This window comes from Coturnix japonica, unplaced genomic scaffold (assembly GCF_001577835.2).
Source record: "Coturnix japonica isolate 7356 unplaced genomic scaffold, Coturnix japonica 2.1 chrUnrandom562, whole genome shotgun sequence".
In the NCBI taxonomy this organism is placed as follows: Eukaryota; Metazoa; Chordata; class Aves; order Galliformes; family Phasianidae; genus Coturnix; species Coturnix japonica.
Window position 1 is genome coordinate 42,324 of NW_015439939.1, and position 15,994 is coordinate 58,317.

Genomic DNA, 15,994 nt, shown 5'->3' on the forward strand with positions numbered 1-15,994 from the left:
TGGGCGTGGCCTGCAGGGCGGTGGGCGGAGCTTGGATCCATTGCAGCAATGGAGAGCCAATAGGAGGCGGGGACTGGCCGAAGCTCCGCCCCCTGTGACGTCAGCACGGAGGAGGAGCCAATCGGATGAGGCGGTAAGGGGGCGGGGCTTAATGGAGGGGTGGATCTATGGGGCTGAGGGATCTATGGGGCTGAGATGTGGGTCTATGGGGCTGGGATCGGGGATGTAGATCTATGGGGCTGGGATGGGATCTATGGGGCTGGGATGTGGATTCTATGGTGCTGGGATGGTGGGATCTATGGGCTGGGATGTGGATCTATGGGGCTGGGTTGTGTGATCTATGGGGCTGAGATGTGGATCTATGGGGCTGAGGGATCTATGGGGCTGGGATGTGGATCTATGGGGCTGGGATGGGGATCTATGGGGCTGGGATGGGGATCTATGGGGCTGAGATGTGGATCTATGGGGCTGGGATGGGGATCTATGGGGCTGTGGATGGGGATCTATTGGGGCTGAGATGTGGATCTATGGGGCTGGGATGTAGATCTATGGGGGCTGGGATGGGGATCTATGGGGCTGGGATGGGGATCTATGGGGCTGGGATGTGGGTCTATGGGGCTGAGGGATCTATGGGGCTGGGATGTGGATCTATGGGGCTGGGATGTGGATCTATGGGGCTGGGATGTGGATCTATGGGGCTGAGATGTGGATCTATGGGGCTGAGATGGGGATCTATGGGGCTGGGATGTGGATCTATGGGGCTGGGATGGGGATCTATGGGGCTGGGATGTGGCTCAATGTGTTTCTATGGGGCAGGCCCTCCCTCCATCGCCGTGGGGCTGCGCCGTGGGGCAGAAAGCGGCCGCCATTGAACTGCTGCAGGAAGCGCTGGGTGAGAACAGAGCACTTATGGGGCAGCCCCACACTTGGGGGTCAGCCCCACACTTATGGGGCAGCCCCACATGTGCTGACCCACGTCTGCTCTGCCCCATAGATTCGGATGAGGAGGAGGCGGCGGACGACGCGGTGCTGAGGGGGATGAGGGAGAGACGGCGGAGACTGAAAGGGATGCTGAGGTGGGGGGCTGCCCCATAAGTGTGGGTCTGCCCCATAAGTGTGGGTCTGCCCCATAAGTGGGCTCTGACCCCATAAGTGTGGGGCTGTGGAGGGCTGCCCCATAAGTGGGGTCTGCCCCATAAGTGTGGGGCTGCCCCATAAGTGTGGGGCTGCCCCATAAGTGTGGGGCTGCCCCATAAGTGTGGGGCTGACCCATAAGTGTGGGGCTGCCCCATAAGTGGGCTCTGACCCCATAAGTGTGGGGCTGCCCCATAAGTGTGGGGCTGCCCCATAAGTGTGGGGCTGACCCATAAGTGTGGGGCTGACCCATAAGTGGGCTCTGACCCCATAAGTGTGGGGCTGTGGAGGGCTGCTCCATAAGTGGGGGCTGACCCATAAGTGGGGTCTGACCCATAAGTGTGGGGCTGCCCCATAAGTGGGCTCTGCCCCATAAGTGTTGTGCTGCCCCATAAGTGGCATCTGCCCCATAAGTGTGGGCCTGACCCACAAGTGTGGGGCTGCCCCATAAGTGTGGGGCTGTTGGGTCTGCCCCATAAGTCGACTCTGTCCCATAAGTGTGGGGCTGCCTCATAAGTGGGCTCTGCCCCATAAGTGAGGTCTGACCCATAAGTGGGCTCTGCCCCATAAGTGTTGTGCTGCCCCATAAGTGGCATCTGCCCCATAAGTGTGGGGCTGTGGAGGGCTGCTCCATAAGTGGGGGCTGCCCCATAAGTTTGGGGCTGCCCCATAAGTGTGGGGCTGACCCATAAGTGGGCTCTGCCCCATAAGTGTGGCGCTGACCCATAAGTGTGGGGCTGCCCTATAAGTGGGCTCTGACCCATAAGTGGGGCTTGCCCCATAAGTGTGGGTCTGCCCCACAAGTGTGGGGCTGCCCCATAAGTGATGGGGCTGCCCTATAAGTGATGGGGCTGCCCTATAAGTGGGCTCTGACCCATAAGTGGGTGGTTCTGNCCCAATAAAGGTGGTTTCTGACCCATAAGTGTGGTTCTCCCCCATAAGTGGGCTCTGCCCCATAAGTGGGGACTGACCCATAAGTGGGTGGTTCTGACCCAATAAAGGTGGTTCTGACCCATAAGTGGGCTCTGACCCCATAAGTGTGGGGCTGTGGAGGGCTGACCCATAAGTGGGGTCTGACCAATAAAGGTGGTTCTGACCCATAAGTGTGGGGCTGCCCCATAAGTTTGGGGCTGCCCCATAAGTGTGGGTCTGCCCCATAAGTGGTCTCTGCCCCATAAGTGTGGGTCTGCCCCATAAGTGTGGGCCTGCCCCATAAGTTTCGGGCTGCCCCATAAGTGTGGGGCAGCCCCATAAGCTCCATTTCCCCCCTTTATTCCCTCAGCTCCGTGGATTTGCTGCTGGCCGCCTCCTCCCCCTCCGCCCTGTTACACCCCCATTAAACATCCCGCCCCATTTTTGCCTCATTTCGCCTTTTTTCACCCCAAAAATGGCCTCCAAAATGGCGGCTGCACCATGAGACTACATTTCCCAGCAGCCTTTGCGCTACACTTCCGGTTCAAGCCACGCCCCCTCGCCACCGCCGCCATTTTGTTTCCCGCCCGCCGCCATCTTGCCCCGCCTCTCACCCTTCCCATCATGCCCCGCGCGCCACCGCCGCCATTTTCCCTCCCCCTTTTTCTTTTCCCGCCCGCCGCCATTTTGTTTGATTTTCCCGCCCGCCGCCATCTTGGCCCGCCTCCCTTTTACCTCAGGATCCAAGATGGCGGCGCTGGAGGCGGAGCTGCAGCGTTGGGCCCGGGATGAAATGGGGCTCAATGAACAGCTCCATGAGGCCACGATACGAAGGTACCGGAAATTGGGGGGGGGGGGGGATTTATTTAATTGGGGGGGGGCTTAATATGGGAGGGGGCTTTAAAATTGGGGACCCCATTGGGAGTCCTTATAGGCCTGGGTGTTCAATTGGATGGAGAAAAAGGAGAAGAACCCCCCCCTTGGCGATGCCCCTAGGGCCCCCATTGGGACATCACTATCTCCATAGGGTTTAAATTGGGGAACCGCCCCACCATAGAGCTCAATTGGGACCGTGCTGCCCCCATAGACCGCCATTGGACCGGTCCACCCCGCCCCTCCCCCTAAGGTTTAATTTGGGGACCCCCCGCTCACCCATTAAGAGACCGCCAATTAGGACCCCCCCCATAGGGACCACATTGGGACCCCAAGCCCCGATAGGGTTTAATTGGACCCCCCCCCCCCCCATAAAGAGACACCAATTAGGACCCCCCCCATAGGACCCCATTAAGACCCCCCCTCCCATAGGCCCCATTGAGACCCCCCCATAGGAACCCCATTGGGACCCCCAACCCCCATAGGATTTAATTGGGACCCCCCATAGGGCCTCAATTGGGACCCCCCCTCAATAGGGTCCAATAGGGACCCCAAGCCCCCATAGGGTTTAATTGGGTTCCCCCCATAGAGCCTCAATTGGAACCCCTCCCCATAGACCCCAATTGGGACCTATCTCCATAGGACCCCATTGAGACCCCCCACCTCCTATAGGGCCCCATTAGAACCCCCTAATAGGCCCCAATGTGAGACCCCCCCCCCCCTATAGGGCCCCATTGAGACCCCCCCTTGATAGACCCCAATTAGGACCCCCCCATAGGCCTCAATTGGGGACCCCCCCCCTACATAGACCCAGAGGGACCCCCCCCTAGGGCCCCTTAGGACCCCCCTCAATAGGGTCCAATAGGACCCAGCCCCCCATAGGGTTTAATTGGACCCCCCTTCCCATAGTGTTTAATTACCCCCCATTAGTGTTTAATTAATTACCCCCCATTCAGGCTGTGCTCTGGTCAATGCGCTGACATATGGGGGTACGTCATCAAACACGTCAGGAGCTGCAGTGAGGGGGGGGGTAATTAATGGGGGGGGGGGCAATTAATGGGGGGGTATTAGTGGGGGGGGGTAATTAATGGGGGGGTTATTAAGGGGGGGGCATCAATGGGGGGTGGGGTCAATATGTGGGTGGGGACCAAAATGGGGGGGGGGGCAATAAATCGGGGGTGGGCAATATAATGGGGGGGCACCATAATATGGGGGCAATTAATGGGGGGGGGCAATATAATGGGGGGGGGCACCATAATATGGGGGGGGGCAATATAATGGGGGGGCACATAATATGGGGGGCAATATAATGGGGGGCACATAATATGGGGGGGGGGCAATATAATGGGGGGGCACCATAATATGGGGGGGGGCAATATAATGGGGGGGGCCCATAATAAGGGGGGGCAATAAAATGGGGGGGCATCATAATATGGGGGGGGGCAATATAATGGGGGGGCCCATAATATGGGGGGGCAATATAATGGGGGGCACCATAATATGGGGGGGCAATAAAATGGGGGGGCATCATAATATGGGGGGGGGGCAATAAAATGCGGGGGTGGGCAATATAATGGGGGGGCACCATAATATGCATAATATGGGGGGCACCATAATATTGGGGGGGGGGCAATTTATATCGGGGGGCACCATAATATGGGGGGGGCACATGATAGGGGGGGGGGCAATAAATGTGTGGGGGGGAATAAATGGGGGAGGGCCATAAAAAGGGGGGGCAATAGGGGGGGCATTAAAATGGGGCCAATGAGTTGGGGGGGGCATTAAATGGGTTGGGGGGGCAATAAGTGCGGGGGGCAATGAAATGGGGGGGTCAATAAGCGGGGGGGTTCATATGGGGGGGGTGTGGGGCAATAAGTTGGGGGGGGCATTTAAATGGGTTTATAGGGGGGTAATTTAGTGGTGGGGGGCAACAAAAGTGAGGGAGCAATGAGTCGGGGGGACATAAAGTGGGGTGAAGAGGGTCAATATGTGGGATGGGGGGTACCAAAGTGGGGGGGGGGAGCAATAAGGGGGGAGGGCGGGGGTTTAATATGGGGGGGGGGTGGGCACCAAAATGGGGGAGGGGGTGAGTCAATAAGTGGGGGGGGGCATTAATGGGTCATGGGGGGTAATTAATGGGGGGGGGGGCAACAAAATGGGGGGGTAATGAGTGGGGGGGGCATCATATATTGGGGTGGGGGGGGCATTAAATGGGGTTTGGGGGCAATAGTGGGGGGGGCAACAAAGTAAGGGGGGGGCAATGAAATGGCGGGGGGGGTCTATGGGGGTGAGGGGGTCAATATTAGGGGGGGGGGGCACCAAAATGGGGATGGGGGGGCAACAAGTGGGGTGAGGGGGGTCATATGGGGGGGGGGGCATTAAAATGGGTTATTTGGGGGGGGGCATCAAAGTGGGGGGGGGGTTTAATATGGGGGTGGGCACCAAAATGGGGGAGGCGTTAGGGGGGTATATAAGTGGGGGGGGGGCCACTGGAATGTGGGGGGGGGCAATTAGTGGGGGGGCATTAATGGGGGGGCATGAACAGGGGGGGGGGGCACCATAATTTGCAGAGGAGGGGGCAATAAGTGGGGGGCACCAAATGGTCGAGAAATGGGGTTTTTTAATGGGATTTTATCTGGTTGTTTTTTGTATAGGAACGTGAGAAGTTCGGGGGAACCTGAAATGGTACAGAAATGGTACCAAATCCCCCAGATTTGCCCCAAACTTTGCCTTGTTTTTAGGTGCTTTAAAGTACCACAAATTTGACTAATAATCCCCCAAGTTTTACCACAGTATTTGTCCTATTTTTAATCATCAAATTCCCCCAACTTTTAGCCTGTTCAATTGACCAAATCTCCCTATTTACCTCCAAAATTTTGTCCTATTCAATCCCACAAGTACCCCAATTTGATCATCTTAATCTCCAGTTTTGGCCAAATCACCCATTTTAACCCATTTTTAACCAAAAATCCCCCATATTTTACCCTATTTTTTTCCCTTTCGGTTCCACCACATGGAACAGGTGAAGGTGGTGGGGGGGGGCGGGGGGGGTGAATTTTGAGGCTCATTTCATTGCGATTTTGGGTCTTTTTGGGTCATTTGGGTTTCTTTTTGGGGTCATTCATGCGGATTTTTTGGGGTCATTTTGGCGTGATTTTGAGGTCTTTTTGGGGTCATTTCATGAGATTTTGGGTTAATTTGGGGCAGTTTTAGGGTCATTTTGGAGGCATTTTGGGGTCTTTCAGGGTCTTTTTGGATCAGTTTTGGGTGTTTGGGGTCAATTTGGGGGCTTTGGGGTCACTGAGGTCAGATTATGGGCTCATTTCATGCGATTGGGTGATCATTGGGTTCTTTTTGGGGTCATTTCATGCGATTTTGGGGCCATTTGGGGTTTTTTAGGGTCTTTTTGGGGTCATTTCATGCGATTTGGGTCATATTAGGTTGTCACTCTGCGGGTAGATTTGGGATTCATTGGGTCTTTTTGGGCGTCATTTCATGCGATATTTTGGGTCTTTAGGGGGTCATTGGGTCTTCTTGGGTATTTCATACGATTTTGGGGCCCGTTTGAATGGGGTTCATGTGGGGTTCTTTTGGTGGTTCATTTTCATGAGATGTTTGGGATCTTTTGCGGGTCATTTGGGGTTGTTTAGGTCATTTTGAGGGTTGATTTGGGGGTCTTTCGGGGTCTTTTTTGTGGGTCATTTTGGAGGTTGTTTTGGGGTCAAATTTGGGGGCTTTATGGGGGGTCCACTGAGACAGGTAGATTTGAGGCTCATATTCATGTGATTTTGAGGGGTCGCTTGGTTCTATTTGGGCTCATTTCATGCGATTTTGGGGGTCATTTGGGTTCTTTTTGGGGTCATTTCATGCGATTTTGGGGCCGTTTGGGGTCATTTGGGGTTGTTTTAGGGTCTTTTTGGGGTCATTTCATGCGATTTTGAGGTCTTTGTGGAGTCGTTTGGTGTCACTCCTGCCGGTCAGATTTGGGATCTATTGGGGTCTTTTTGGCCTCATTATTTCATGCGATTTGGGTCTTTTTGGTACATTTGGGTGTCTTTTCTTTGGACGTGCTGTCATGCGATTTTTGGGGACCGTTTTGGGGTCCATTTGGCGGTTTGTTTTAGGGTTTGTTTTGGGTTCTTTTTGGGCTCATTTCATGCGATTTTGGGTCTTTTTGGGGTCATTTGGGTTTTTTTGGGGGTCATTTCATGCAGTTTCGGGCCGTTTTGCCGGTCCTATTTGGGGTGTTTAGGTCTTTTTGGGGCATTTCATGCGATTTTGGAGTCATTTGGGGTCACTTCTGGGGTCAGATTTGGGATTCATTGGGGTCTTTTTGGGCTCATTTCATGCGATTTTGAGGTTCTTTTTGGGGTCTTTGGGTTTTTTGGGGTCATTCATGCATTTCGGGCCGTTTGGGGTCATTTTGGCGGTTGTTTTCAGGGTCTTTATTGTGGGTCATTTCATGCGGATTTTTTGGGTCTATCTTGGGGGACCATCTTGGGTTCTTTTTGGGGTCATTTCATTGCGATTTTGGGGCTGTTTGGAGGTCATTTGGGGTTTGTTTTAGGGTCTTTCTTGGGCCTCTTTTCATGCGATTTGGGGGTCATTTGTGTCACTTTTGCGGGTCAGATTTGGTGCATATTGGGTTCTTTCTGGGGCTACTTTCATTGGATTTGGTCTTTTTGTGTCTGGTTTTCTTTTCTGGGTGGGTCATTTGGGGTTTTTGGGTCGTGGTCATTTCATCGATGTTTTTTGCGCATTGCGTTTTTGATTTCATATTTGAGTGGCGTTGGGCATTTGGTTGTTGGTTTTGGGTTTTCATGATGGGAGGTCGGTTGTATCTGCGTGCTTTGGTCAGTCTTTTGGGCTCATTTCATGCGATTTTGGTCTTTTGGGGTCCAATTTGGGTTCTTTTTTGGGGATTCTCATCATTGATTTTGGGGTTGGGTCATTTGGGTTGTTTTAGGGTCTTTTGTGAGGTCTTTCATGCCGATTTGGAGGTCATTTGGATTGTACTCTGGGGTCAGATTTGGGATCATTGGGGTCTTTTTGGGCTCATTTCATGTGATTTTTGGCGTCTTTTGGGTTATCTTTGGGTTCTTTTTGGGGGGTCATTTCATGCATTTTTAGGGCGTGAGCATTTGGGGTTGTTTTAGGGTCTTTTTGGGGTCATTTCATGCGATTTTGGGGTCATTTGGTGTCACTCTGCGGGTCAGATTTGGGATCATTGGGGTCTTTTTGGGCTCATTTCATGCGATTTTGGGTCTTTTTGGGGTCATTTGGGTTCTTTTTGGGGTCATTTCATGCGATTTTGGGGTCATTTGGGGTTGTTTTAGGGTCTTTTTGGGGTCATTTCATGAGATTTTGGGTCTTTTGGGGTCATTTGGGGTTGTTTTAGGGTCGTTTTGGGTTCTTTTTGGGGTCATTTCATGCGATTTTGGGTCTTTTGGGGGCCATTTGGGTTCTTTTTGGGGTCATTTTGGGTTAATTTCGGGTTATTTTGGGCTGATTTGGATCATTTTAGGGGTGATTTGGGTCATTTTGGGGTGAATTGTGTTTATTTTAGGGCCATTTTGAGCTGATTTGGGTCATTTTAGGGGTGATTTGGGTCATTTTGGGGCTGATTCAGGTCATTTTGGGGTTGATTTGGATCATTTGGGGGCCATTTGGGGTTGATTTCGGGTTATTTTGAGCTGATTTGGGTCATTTTGGGGTGTTTTGGGGTCATTTTGGGGAGTTTTAGGCCATTTTAGGGGTGATTTGGGTCATTTTGGGGTGAATTGTGGTCATTTTGGGGTAATTTTGGGGTGTTTTGGCTCATTTTGGCCTGTTTTGGTGCCATTAATTCACCTTTTTGCCCAATTTATGCTGATTTCGCCCCAATTTTAGGCTCCCCGTTCCCCCCCCCCGGTGCTTCGGGAGCTGCCGCTGCTCAGACGGAACATGGAGGAGCTGCACCAGCTGCTGGGGGGGGCACAGCAACAGGCGTTAAGGCTGGGTACGGATATAGGGGGTTTGGGGTAAAATAGGGGGATTTAGGGCAAATTAGGGTAAAATTGAGTTTTTTGGGGTCAAATGGGGCATTTTGGGGTCAAATGGGGGGATTTTGGTGTCCATTTGAGGGGGATTTTGGGGGGATTTAGGGGATTTAGGGATTCTGGGGGGGGCACAGCAACAGGCACTGAGGCTGGGTGAGGATATAGGGGATTTGGGGTAAAATAAGGGGATTTAGGGCAAATTAGGGTTAAAATGGGGCATTTTGGGGTCAAATGGGGCATTTTGGGGTCAAATGGGGGGTTTTGGGGGGATAGTAGGGATTTTCTGGGGGGGGCACAGCAACAAGACTGAGACTGGGTCGAGAATATACGGGATTTGGGCTCTAAAATACCTGGATTTAGGGAAATTGGAGTAAAATTGAGGATTTTTGGGGTTCAACGGGGGGATATTGAGGGCGACTTTAGGGAGGGATTTGGGGTTGAAATGGCGGGATTTGGTTGTTTCGGGGTAAAATGGGGATTTTGGGTGTAAAGCGGGGGGATTTGGGCCAAATGGCGGGGATTTGGACGAGGGTAAAATGGAGGGGATGTGGGGGTCATTTTGGGGTCCAAATGGGGGATTTGGGGCATTTCTGGGGTCAATGGAGGATTTGGGGCCTAAATGGGGATTTAGGGGGATTGCTGGCTGGGGGCACAGAAACAGGTGCTAAGGCTGGGTGAGGATATACGGGATTCTGGGTAAAATAAGGGGATTTAGGGGCAAATTGGAGGATTTAGTAATTGGAGGGTAAAATCGGGGCATTTGGGGATCACTTGGGGGGGATTTGGGGATTTAGGATGTCTGGGGGCGACACCAGCACACAGGCACTCGAGGCTCGGAGGTACAAGATAGTAGGGATTATGGGGTTAAAATAAGGGATTAGGGCAAATTGGGGTTCAAATGGGAGCATATGGGGTTAAATTAGGTGGATTTGTGGCATTTGGGGTATTTTGGAGGCAAGTTTTGGTAACGGTAAAATGGGGCATTGTGGGGGCACTTTTGGGGGTAAATTTGGGTGGAATTTGGCGTGGTTAAATTGGGGGGATTTATGGTAAGTTGGGGGGGGGATCTATAGGCCATTTTGGGGCTGGTAAATGGGGGGTTTGGGTCGTTTTGGTGTTAAATGGAACGCATTTGGAGGGTCAAAATGGGATTTAGGGGTAAAGTGGGGGAATTGGGGCCAAATGGACGCGATTTTCTGGAGGTAAATGCAGGAGGGGATTTGGGGTCATTTTGGGGCGTAAAATGGCCGGGATTTGGGGTCAAATTTTGTGGGGGGGGGATTTATGGGGATTTGCTGGGGGGCACCCAGCAACAGGCACTTGAGGCTGCGAGGTGACGGGATACTAGGGATTGGATGAGAGGGTAAAATAAGGGATTTACGCGGCAAATTGGGGTCCCAACACGGCGCCCATATTTGGGGCAAATCGGGCAGTTACATTGGTGAATTACTGGACGCACACACGCCAGGTATTTTGGGGGAGTTTTGACGCGATCCAAATAGGCGGGCCACTTACTGGGACGGCCCACTTGACCCCCCGGATTGGAAAAATGGGTGAGATTGGACAGATACAAATAATCAGGGAGCGGGGATTTAATGGTACTTGGGGGGGGATTTAGAGGCATTTTGGGGTCAAAATGGGGGAGAATCCTTGTACGGTTTAAAATGGAGAGGGATTTGGGTCATCTATTAGGGGATTAAAATGGGCATTTGGGCGGGGTTAAATGGGAAGGGATTGCAGGGATAGGGGAATTGGGGGGATTTGGACACGGTCCGGTAAATTGGGGGATTTAGGGGGTTCTGTAAAATGGGATTGGGGCATTTTGGCGCGGTAAAATGGGGGGGATTTGGGGGTAAATGGGAGGGAATTTGGGGAATTTTGGGAACGGTCAATAGGGGGAATTAGGGATTTGGGCAATTTGGGGGGGATTTGGGGTAAATTGGGGGGATTTAGGGGGGATTTGGGGTAAAATAGGGGGATTTGGGGTAAAATGGGGGTATTTAGGGGTAAAATGGGGGGATTTTGGGGTAAAATGGGGGGATTTAAGGGTAAAATAGGGGGATTTGGGGTAAAATGGGGCATTTTGGGATATTTGGGGATAAATTGGGTGGATTTGGGGTATTTGGGGGTAGTTTTGGGGGGGCATTTTGGGGTAAATTGGGGTGATTTAGGGCCATTTTGGGGTTATTTGGGGCCATTTTGGGGTTATTTGGGGCCATTTTGGGGTCGTTTGGGGTTATTTGGGGTGATTTATGGTCATTTTGGTTCATTTTAGGGTTGTTTGGGGCCATTTTGGGGACATTTTGGTCCATTTTGGGATGATTTAGGGTCATTTAGGGCCATTTTGGGGTGATTTAGGGCCATTTTGGGCTCCTTGTGGCGGCCATTTTGGATGGGCTCATTTGGCTCCGCCCCTTCTCCCACAGAGGCCGAATTGGAGGCGGGGCTACAGCGCCGGGGGGCGGGGCTTAACCGAGCGCATCGGCTGCTCCTATTGGCTGAGGCAGCTGACAGTCAAAGGAAGCAGCTGAAGGCGGCACTTCCTGTCCCGCCCCCACTTCCAGGGTAAGCTGGAACTTCCTGTTTGCGGGGGGCGGGACTTCCGGGGTGGGCGTGGCTTCTTAATGCAGGGCTCTGATTGGCTGCAGGCTGGGATGGGCGTGGTTTCTAAATGCAAGGCTCTGATTGGCTGCAGGCCGCTGGAGGCGGAGCCAGAGCTGGAGGCGGCCGTCGCCATGGGAACAGAACCGGAAGTGCTGGTGAGTGGGAGGGGCCTGGCTTCCTATTGGCTGTCAGCTGTAGGAGTAAGGCTTCCTATTGGCTGCTGGGCCATGGGGGCGGGGCAACCCATTGACAGACATTAAGGCTCCGACCTCCATCTCAAATCCTGCCTTCCTATTGGCTGCTGAGCCATGGGGGCGGGGCTACCCATAGACAGACATTGAAGCCCCGCCCCCAAGGCTAAACCAGCCTTCCTATTGGCTGCTGGCGTCAATGTCAATCAATGGGTAGCCTGGCTTCCTATTGGCTGCCAGCTACAATGTCAGTCAATGGGTAGCCCCGCCCTCAAGTCTAGTCCTGCCTTCCTATTGGCTGTCTGCTCCGATGTCAATCTACGAGTAGCCCCGCCCCCAGGTCTAGGCATGGCTTCCTATAGGCTGCCTGCTCCAGTGTCAATCAATGGGTAGCCCCGCCCCCAGGACTAGTCCTGGCTTCCTATTGGCTGACGTTGAGGCCCCGCCCCCTCCAGGCAGCGACTCGTGCCCTCTGCCGGATGCGGGAGGAAGCCATGATGGAAATGACGAAGCCACGCCCACTTCCGGAGTAAGCCCCGCCCCCTCACCTGTCAATCATCTATTGCTCATTATGTGCCTCATTTACATCATTAATTAATTAACCATATGCTAATTTGTTATTATTTTCTTTTAATTTATGGTTACTTAGAGTGTTCTTGGTGCGTTTCTGGTTAACAATCTCTTCTCTCACTAATTAAGGATTAATTGCTGTTAATTGGCTGCTCCTCATTAGCAGTTATTAATTGGCTGCCCCTAATTAACTAATTAATCCAAATTAACTAATTAATTGCCATTAATTACTTACAGGAAGCAGCGTCTGCTGGCGGCATCCAACCAGCAATGGCTGCAGGCGGCTCAGGTATGACCTCACTTCCTGTCCCGTCTGTGATGTCACTTCCTGTATCCATGACGTCACTTCCTGTCTCAGTGTGACGTCACTTCCTGTCTCAGTGTGACGTCACTTCCTGCCACCGTTCCCACGTCCCCCTCGGTCTCTTCCTGTCTCATTTCTGACATCACTTCCTGTATTGGATGACGTCACTTCCTGCTTCCTTTCAAGTCACTTCCTTCCTGCCCCCATGTCACTTCCTGTCCTCTTAGTGACGTCACTTCCTGCTCCACTTCCTGTTTCACATCCTCACTCTTTCAGGTCACTTCCTGCCTCTATGACGTCACTTCCTGTTTTCATGACATCACTTCCTGCCCCTATGACGTCACTTCCTGCCTCTATGACGTCACTTCCTGTCTTCATGACATCACTTCCTGCCCCTATGACGTCACTTCCTGCCTCTCTGACATCACTTCCTGTCTTCATGACATCACTTCCTGCCCCTGTGACACCACTTCCTGTCTCTATGACATCACTTCTTTTGTGTGTGACATCACTTTCTGTCTCCATTACATCACTTCCTGTCTGGATGACGTCACTTCCTGCCTCCATTACATCACTTCCTGCCTTTATGACGTCACTTCCTACCTCTATGACATCACTTCCTGTCTCCATAACATCACTTCTTGTCTCCGTGACGTCACTTCCTGTCTGGATGACATCACTTCCTGTCTCCATTACGTCACTTCCTGTCACATCACTTCCTGCCTCCATAACACCACTTCCTGTCTTCATGACATCACTTCCTGCCTCCATAACATCACTTCCTGCCTCCATAACATCACTTCCTGCCTCCATGACGTCACTTCCTGTCTCCATGACGTCACTTCCTGTTCTGATGACGTCACTTCCTGTCCAGGAGCTCCTTGGCCGCCATTCCCCGCGCTCTGTGCTGTGGGCTCTGAGTCACATGACCAAGGAATCCATCCGGGAGCTGCAGGCCCCGCCCAGGTGGGCGTGGTCACAGGGATCAGCCAATCAGGGGGCTGGGATTAGCCAGGGGGCGGGGCCAGAGGGAAAGGGGCGGGGCTAAAGTGGGATGGGCCAATCAAGGCAGGGGTTAGACTGGGGGCGTGGTCAGAGGGAAAGGGGCGGGGCCAAGGGGTGAGCAGCCAATGGGAAGGCCGGGTGGAGACAAAGGGGGGCGGGGTTACTGAGGAGGCGGGGCTAAGTGTGAGCAGCCAATGGGAAGGCAGGGTGGGTAAGGGGGCGTGGTCAATTGGGGGCGGGGCTTGTGGATTGTGGCCAATCAGGATGAGTGGGCGGGGTTTAGAGGTGGCGGAGCTTATAGGGGTACAGCCAATGGGAGGCGAGGGTTTAATAGAGGGGGCGGGGCTATGACGGCACTGTGTGACCAATGAGGGTGGGATCTGGGCTTGTGGGCGGGGCTTATGCTAATCGGGCGGCTCTGATTGGGTTTTGATCCGCCAATAGGAGTGAGGACATTGAACCCAATGGGGAGCAGGGAGCTCCGCCCACCATAGAGACCCTCAATTTAGGTGGGCTTTATGGGGGCGGGGGGGGGGACTCTTATGGGCTGGGGACCCACATCTATGGGCTGGAGGGGGCATTTATCTGGGGTGCTGACGGGTAGGAAGCTGGTAGTCTGAATGAGCGGCTGGAGGGAGCAGTTAAGGGGCTGGGGGTGAATCGTATGGGGCTGGGTGGGGCAGTTATGGGGCGCTGGGGCCCCATCTATGGTCTGGGGGGGGATCTATGGGCTGGGTGGGGCGTTACGTCTCATGGGGCTGTGGGGGGATTCCTATGGGGCCATGGGGCAGTTTATGGGGCTGCGGACCCACACTATGGGGCTGGGGGGATCTATGGGGCTGGGTGGGGTAGTTTAAGGCTGAGGGGGGATCTATGGCGGCTGGGTTGGGTCATTGTATGGTGGCGTAGGGGGGATCTAGGGCTGGCCGTGGGGGCACTTATGGGGCTGGGGGGGGATCTATGGGGCTGGGTGGGGTATTTATGGGGCTGGGGGGGGATCTATGGGGCTGGGTTGGGTATTTATGGGGCTGGGGGGGATCTATGGGGCCAGGGGGGCAGTTATGGGGCTGGGACCCACATCTATGGGGCTGGAGGGGAATCTATGGGGTTGGGGGGGATCTATGGGGATAGGGGGTAGTTATGGGGCCAGAGGGGCCGTTATGGGACTGGGGGGTTATTTATAGGGTCCTTATGGGGGTTAGTTATGGGGCTGGAGAGGCTTCTATGGGGCTGGGGGGGTCAATAAAGGGGGTAGAAGAAGCAGGGATCTCATTATCTATGCAAATATGCTAATGATGGCTAATTAATAGGATTGTTGGAACACAGTGGGGGGGCTTTGGGCCCTGGCCCCCCCCATAGCGGCTCGGCTGCCCCACATGAGACAACGACTGCGGGACATACAGGAACAGATGGGGGAGGAGACAAGGTCTGACCCATAAGTGACACCCCAGCCCCATAAGTGACCACATAGACCCATAAGTGACCCCATAGACCTATAAGTGACACCCCAGCCCCATAAGTGACCCCATAGACCCATAAGTGACCCCATAGACCCATAAATGACCCCATAGACCCATAACTGCCCCCCCAAACCCATAAATAACCCCCAGCCCCATAACTGTCCCCCCAGCCCCATAAGTGCCCCACCCCAGCCCCATAAGTGACCCCATAGACCCATAACTGCCCCCCCAGCCCCATAACTAGCCCCCAGCCCCATAAGTGCCCCCCCCCAGCCCCATAAGTGACCCCAAAGACCCACAAGTGACACCCCATACCCATAAAGTGCCTTTCCAGCCCCATAAGTGACCCCACCAGCCCCATATGTGTCCTTCCAGCCCCATAAGTGACCCCTTCAGCCCCATAAGTTACCCCCCAGCCCCATAGGTGCCCTTCCAGCCCCATAAGTGCCCCCCCCCAGCCCCATAAGTGCCCTTCCAGCCCCATAAGTGACCCACCAGCCCCATAAGTGACACCTTCAGACCCATAAGTGACACCTTCAGCCCCATAAGTGCCCTTCAAGCCCCATAAGTGCCTTTCCAGCCCCATAAGTGACACCTTCAGCCCCATAAGTGACACCTTCAGCTCCATAAGTGACCTACAAGCCCCATAAGTGCCTTCCCCAGCCCCATAAGTGACCTCCCCAGCCCCATAAGTGCCCTTCCAGCCCCAGAAGTGCCCTTCCAGCCCCATAAGTGACCCCCCCAGCCCCATAAGTGCCTTTCCAGCCCCATAAGTGACCCCTTCAGCCCCATAAGTGCCCCCCCAGGCCCCATAAGTGACCTTCTAGCCCCATAAGTGCCCCCTTCAGCCCCATAAGTGACCCCCCCTGCCCCATAAGTGCCCTTCCAGCCCCATAAGTGCCC

The 15,994-nt window shown here is 53.7% G+C and overlaps 1 protein-coding gene across 6 annotated transcripts; it reads left to right on the plus strand.

Annotated features, from left to right (window-relative positions):
* The first annotated feature begins 5,571 nt into the window (after positions 1-5,571).
* Positions 5,572-15,124, plus strand: LOC107307361. 6 transcript variants are annotated; one of them, XM_032441774.1, is made up of 11 exons: positions 5,572-5,603; positions 5,922-5,947; positions 8,809-8,906; positions 9,263-9,273; positions 11,384-11,522; positions 11,635-11,716; positions 12,208-12,281; positions 12,560-12,611; positions 13,501-13,592; positions 14,076-14,140; positions 14,942-15,119. In XM_032441774.1, exons 2-11 carry the CDS (start codon positions 5,933-5,935, stop codon positions 15,061-15,063), a joined length of 750 nt encoding a protein of 249 aa, XP_032297665.1. In that variant the 5' UTR covers positions 5,572-5,603; positions 5,922-5,932; the 3' UTR covers positions 15,064-15,119. The 6 variants fall into 6 exon arrangements, with proteins under 6 accessions (XP_032297665.1, XP_015706345.1, XP_032297667.1 ...); XM_015850859.2 differs by having other exon boundaries at positions 11,653-11,716; positions 14,942-15,115; XM_032441776.1 differs by lacking the exon at positions 12,208-12,281 and having other exon boundaries at positions 13,481-13,592; positions 14,942-15,124.
* Positions 15,125-15,994: the final 870 nt, after the last annotated feature.

Bases quoted from the DNA above. Each gene is read 5' to 3' on its own strand.
- LOC107307361 (XM_032441774.1), top strand. The intron at 12,612-13,500 runs GTATGACCTCAC...CTTCCTGTCCAG, and splicing joins AATGGCTGCAGGCGGCTCAG to GAGCTCCTTGGCCGCCATTC. The intron at 13,593-14,075 runs GTGGGCGTGGTC...ATCCGCCAATAG, and splicing joins GAGCTGCAGGCCCCGCCCAG to GAGTGAGGACATTGAACCCA.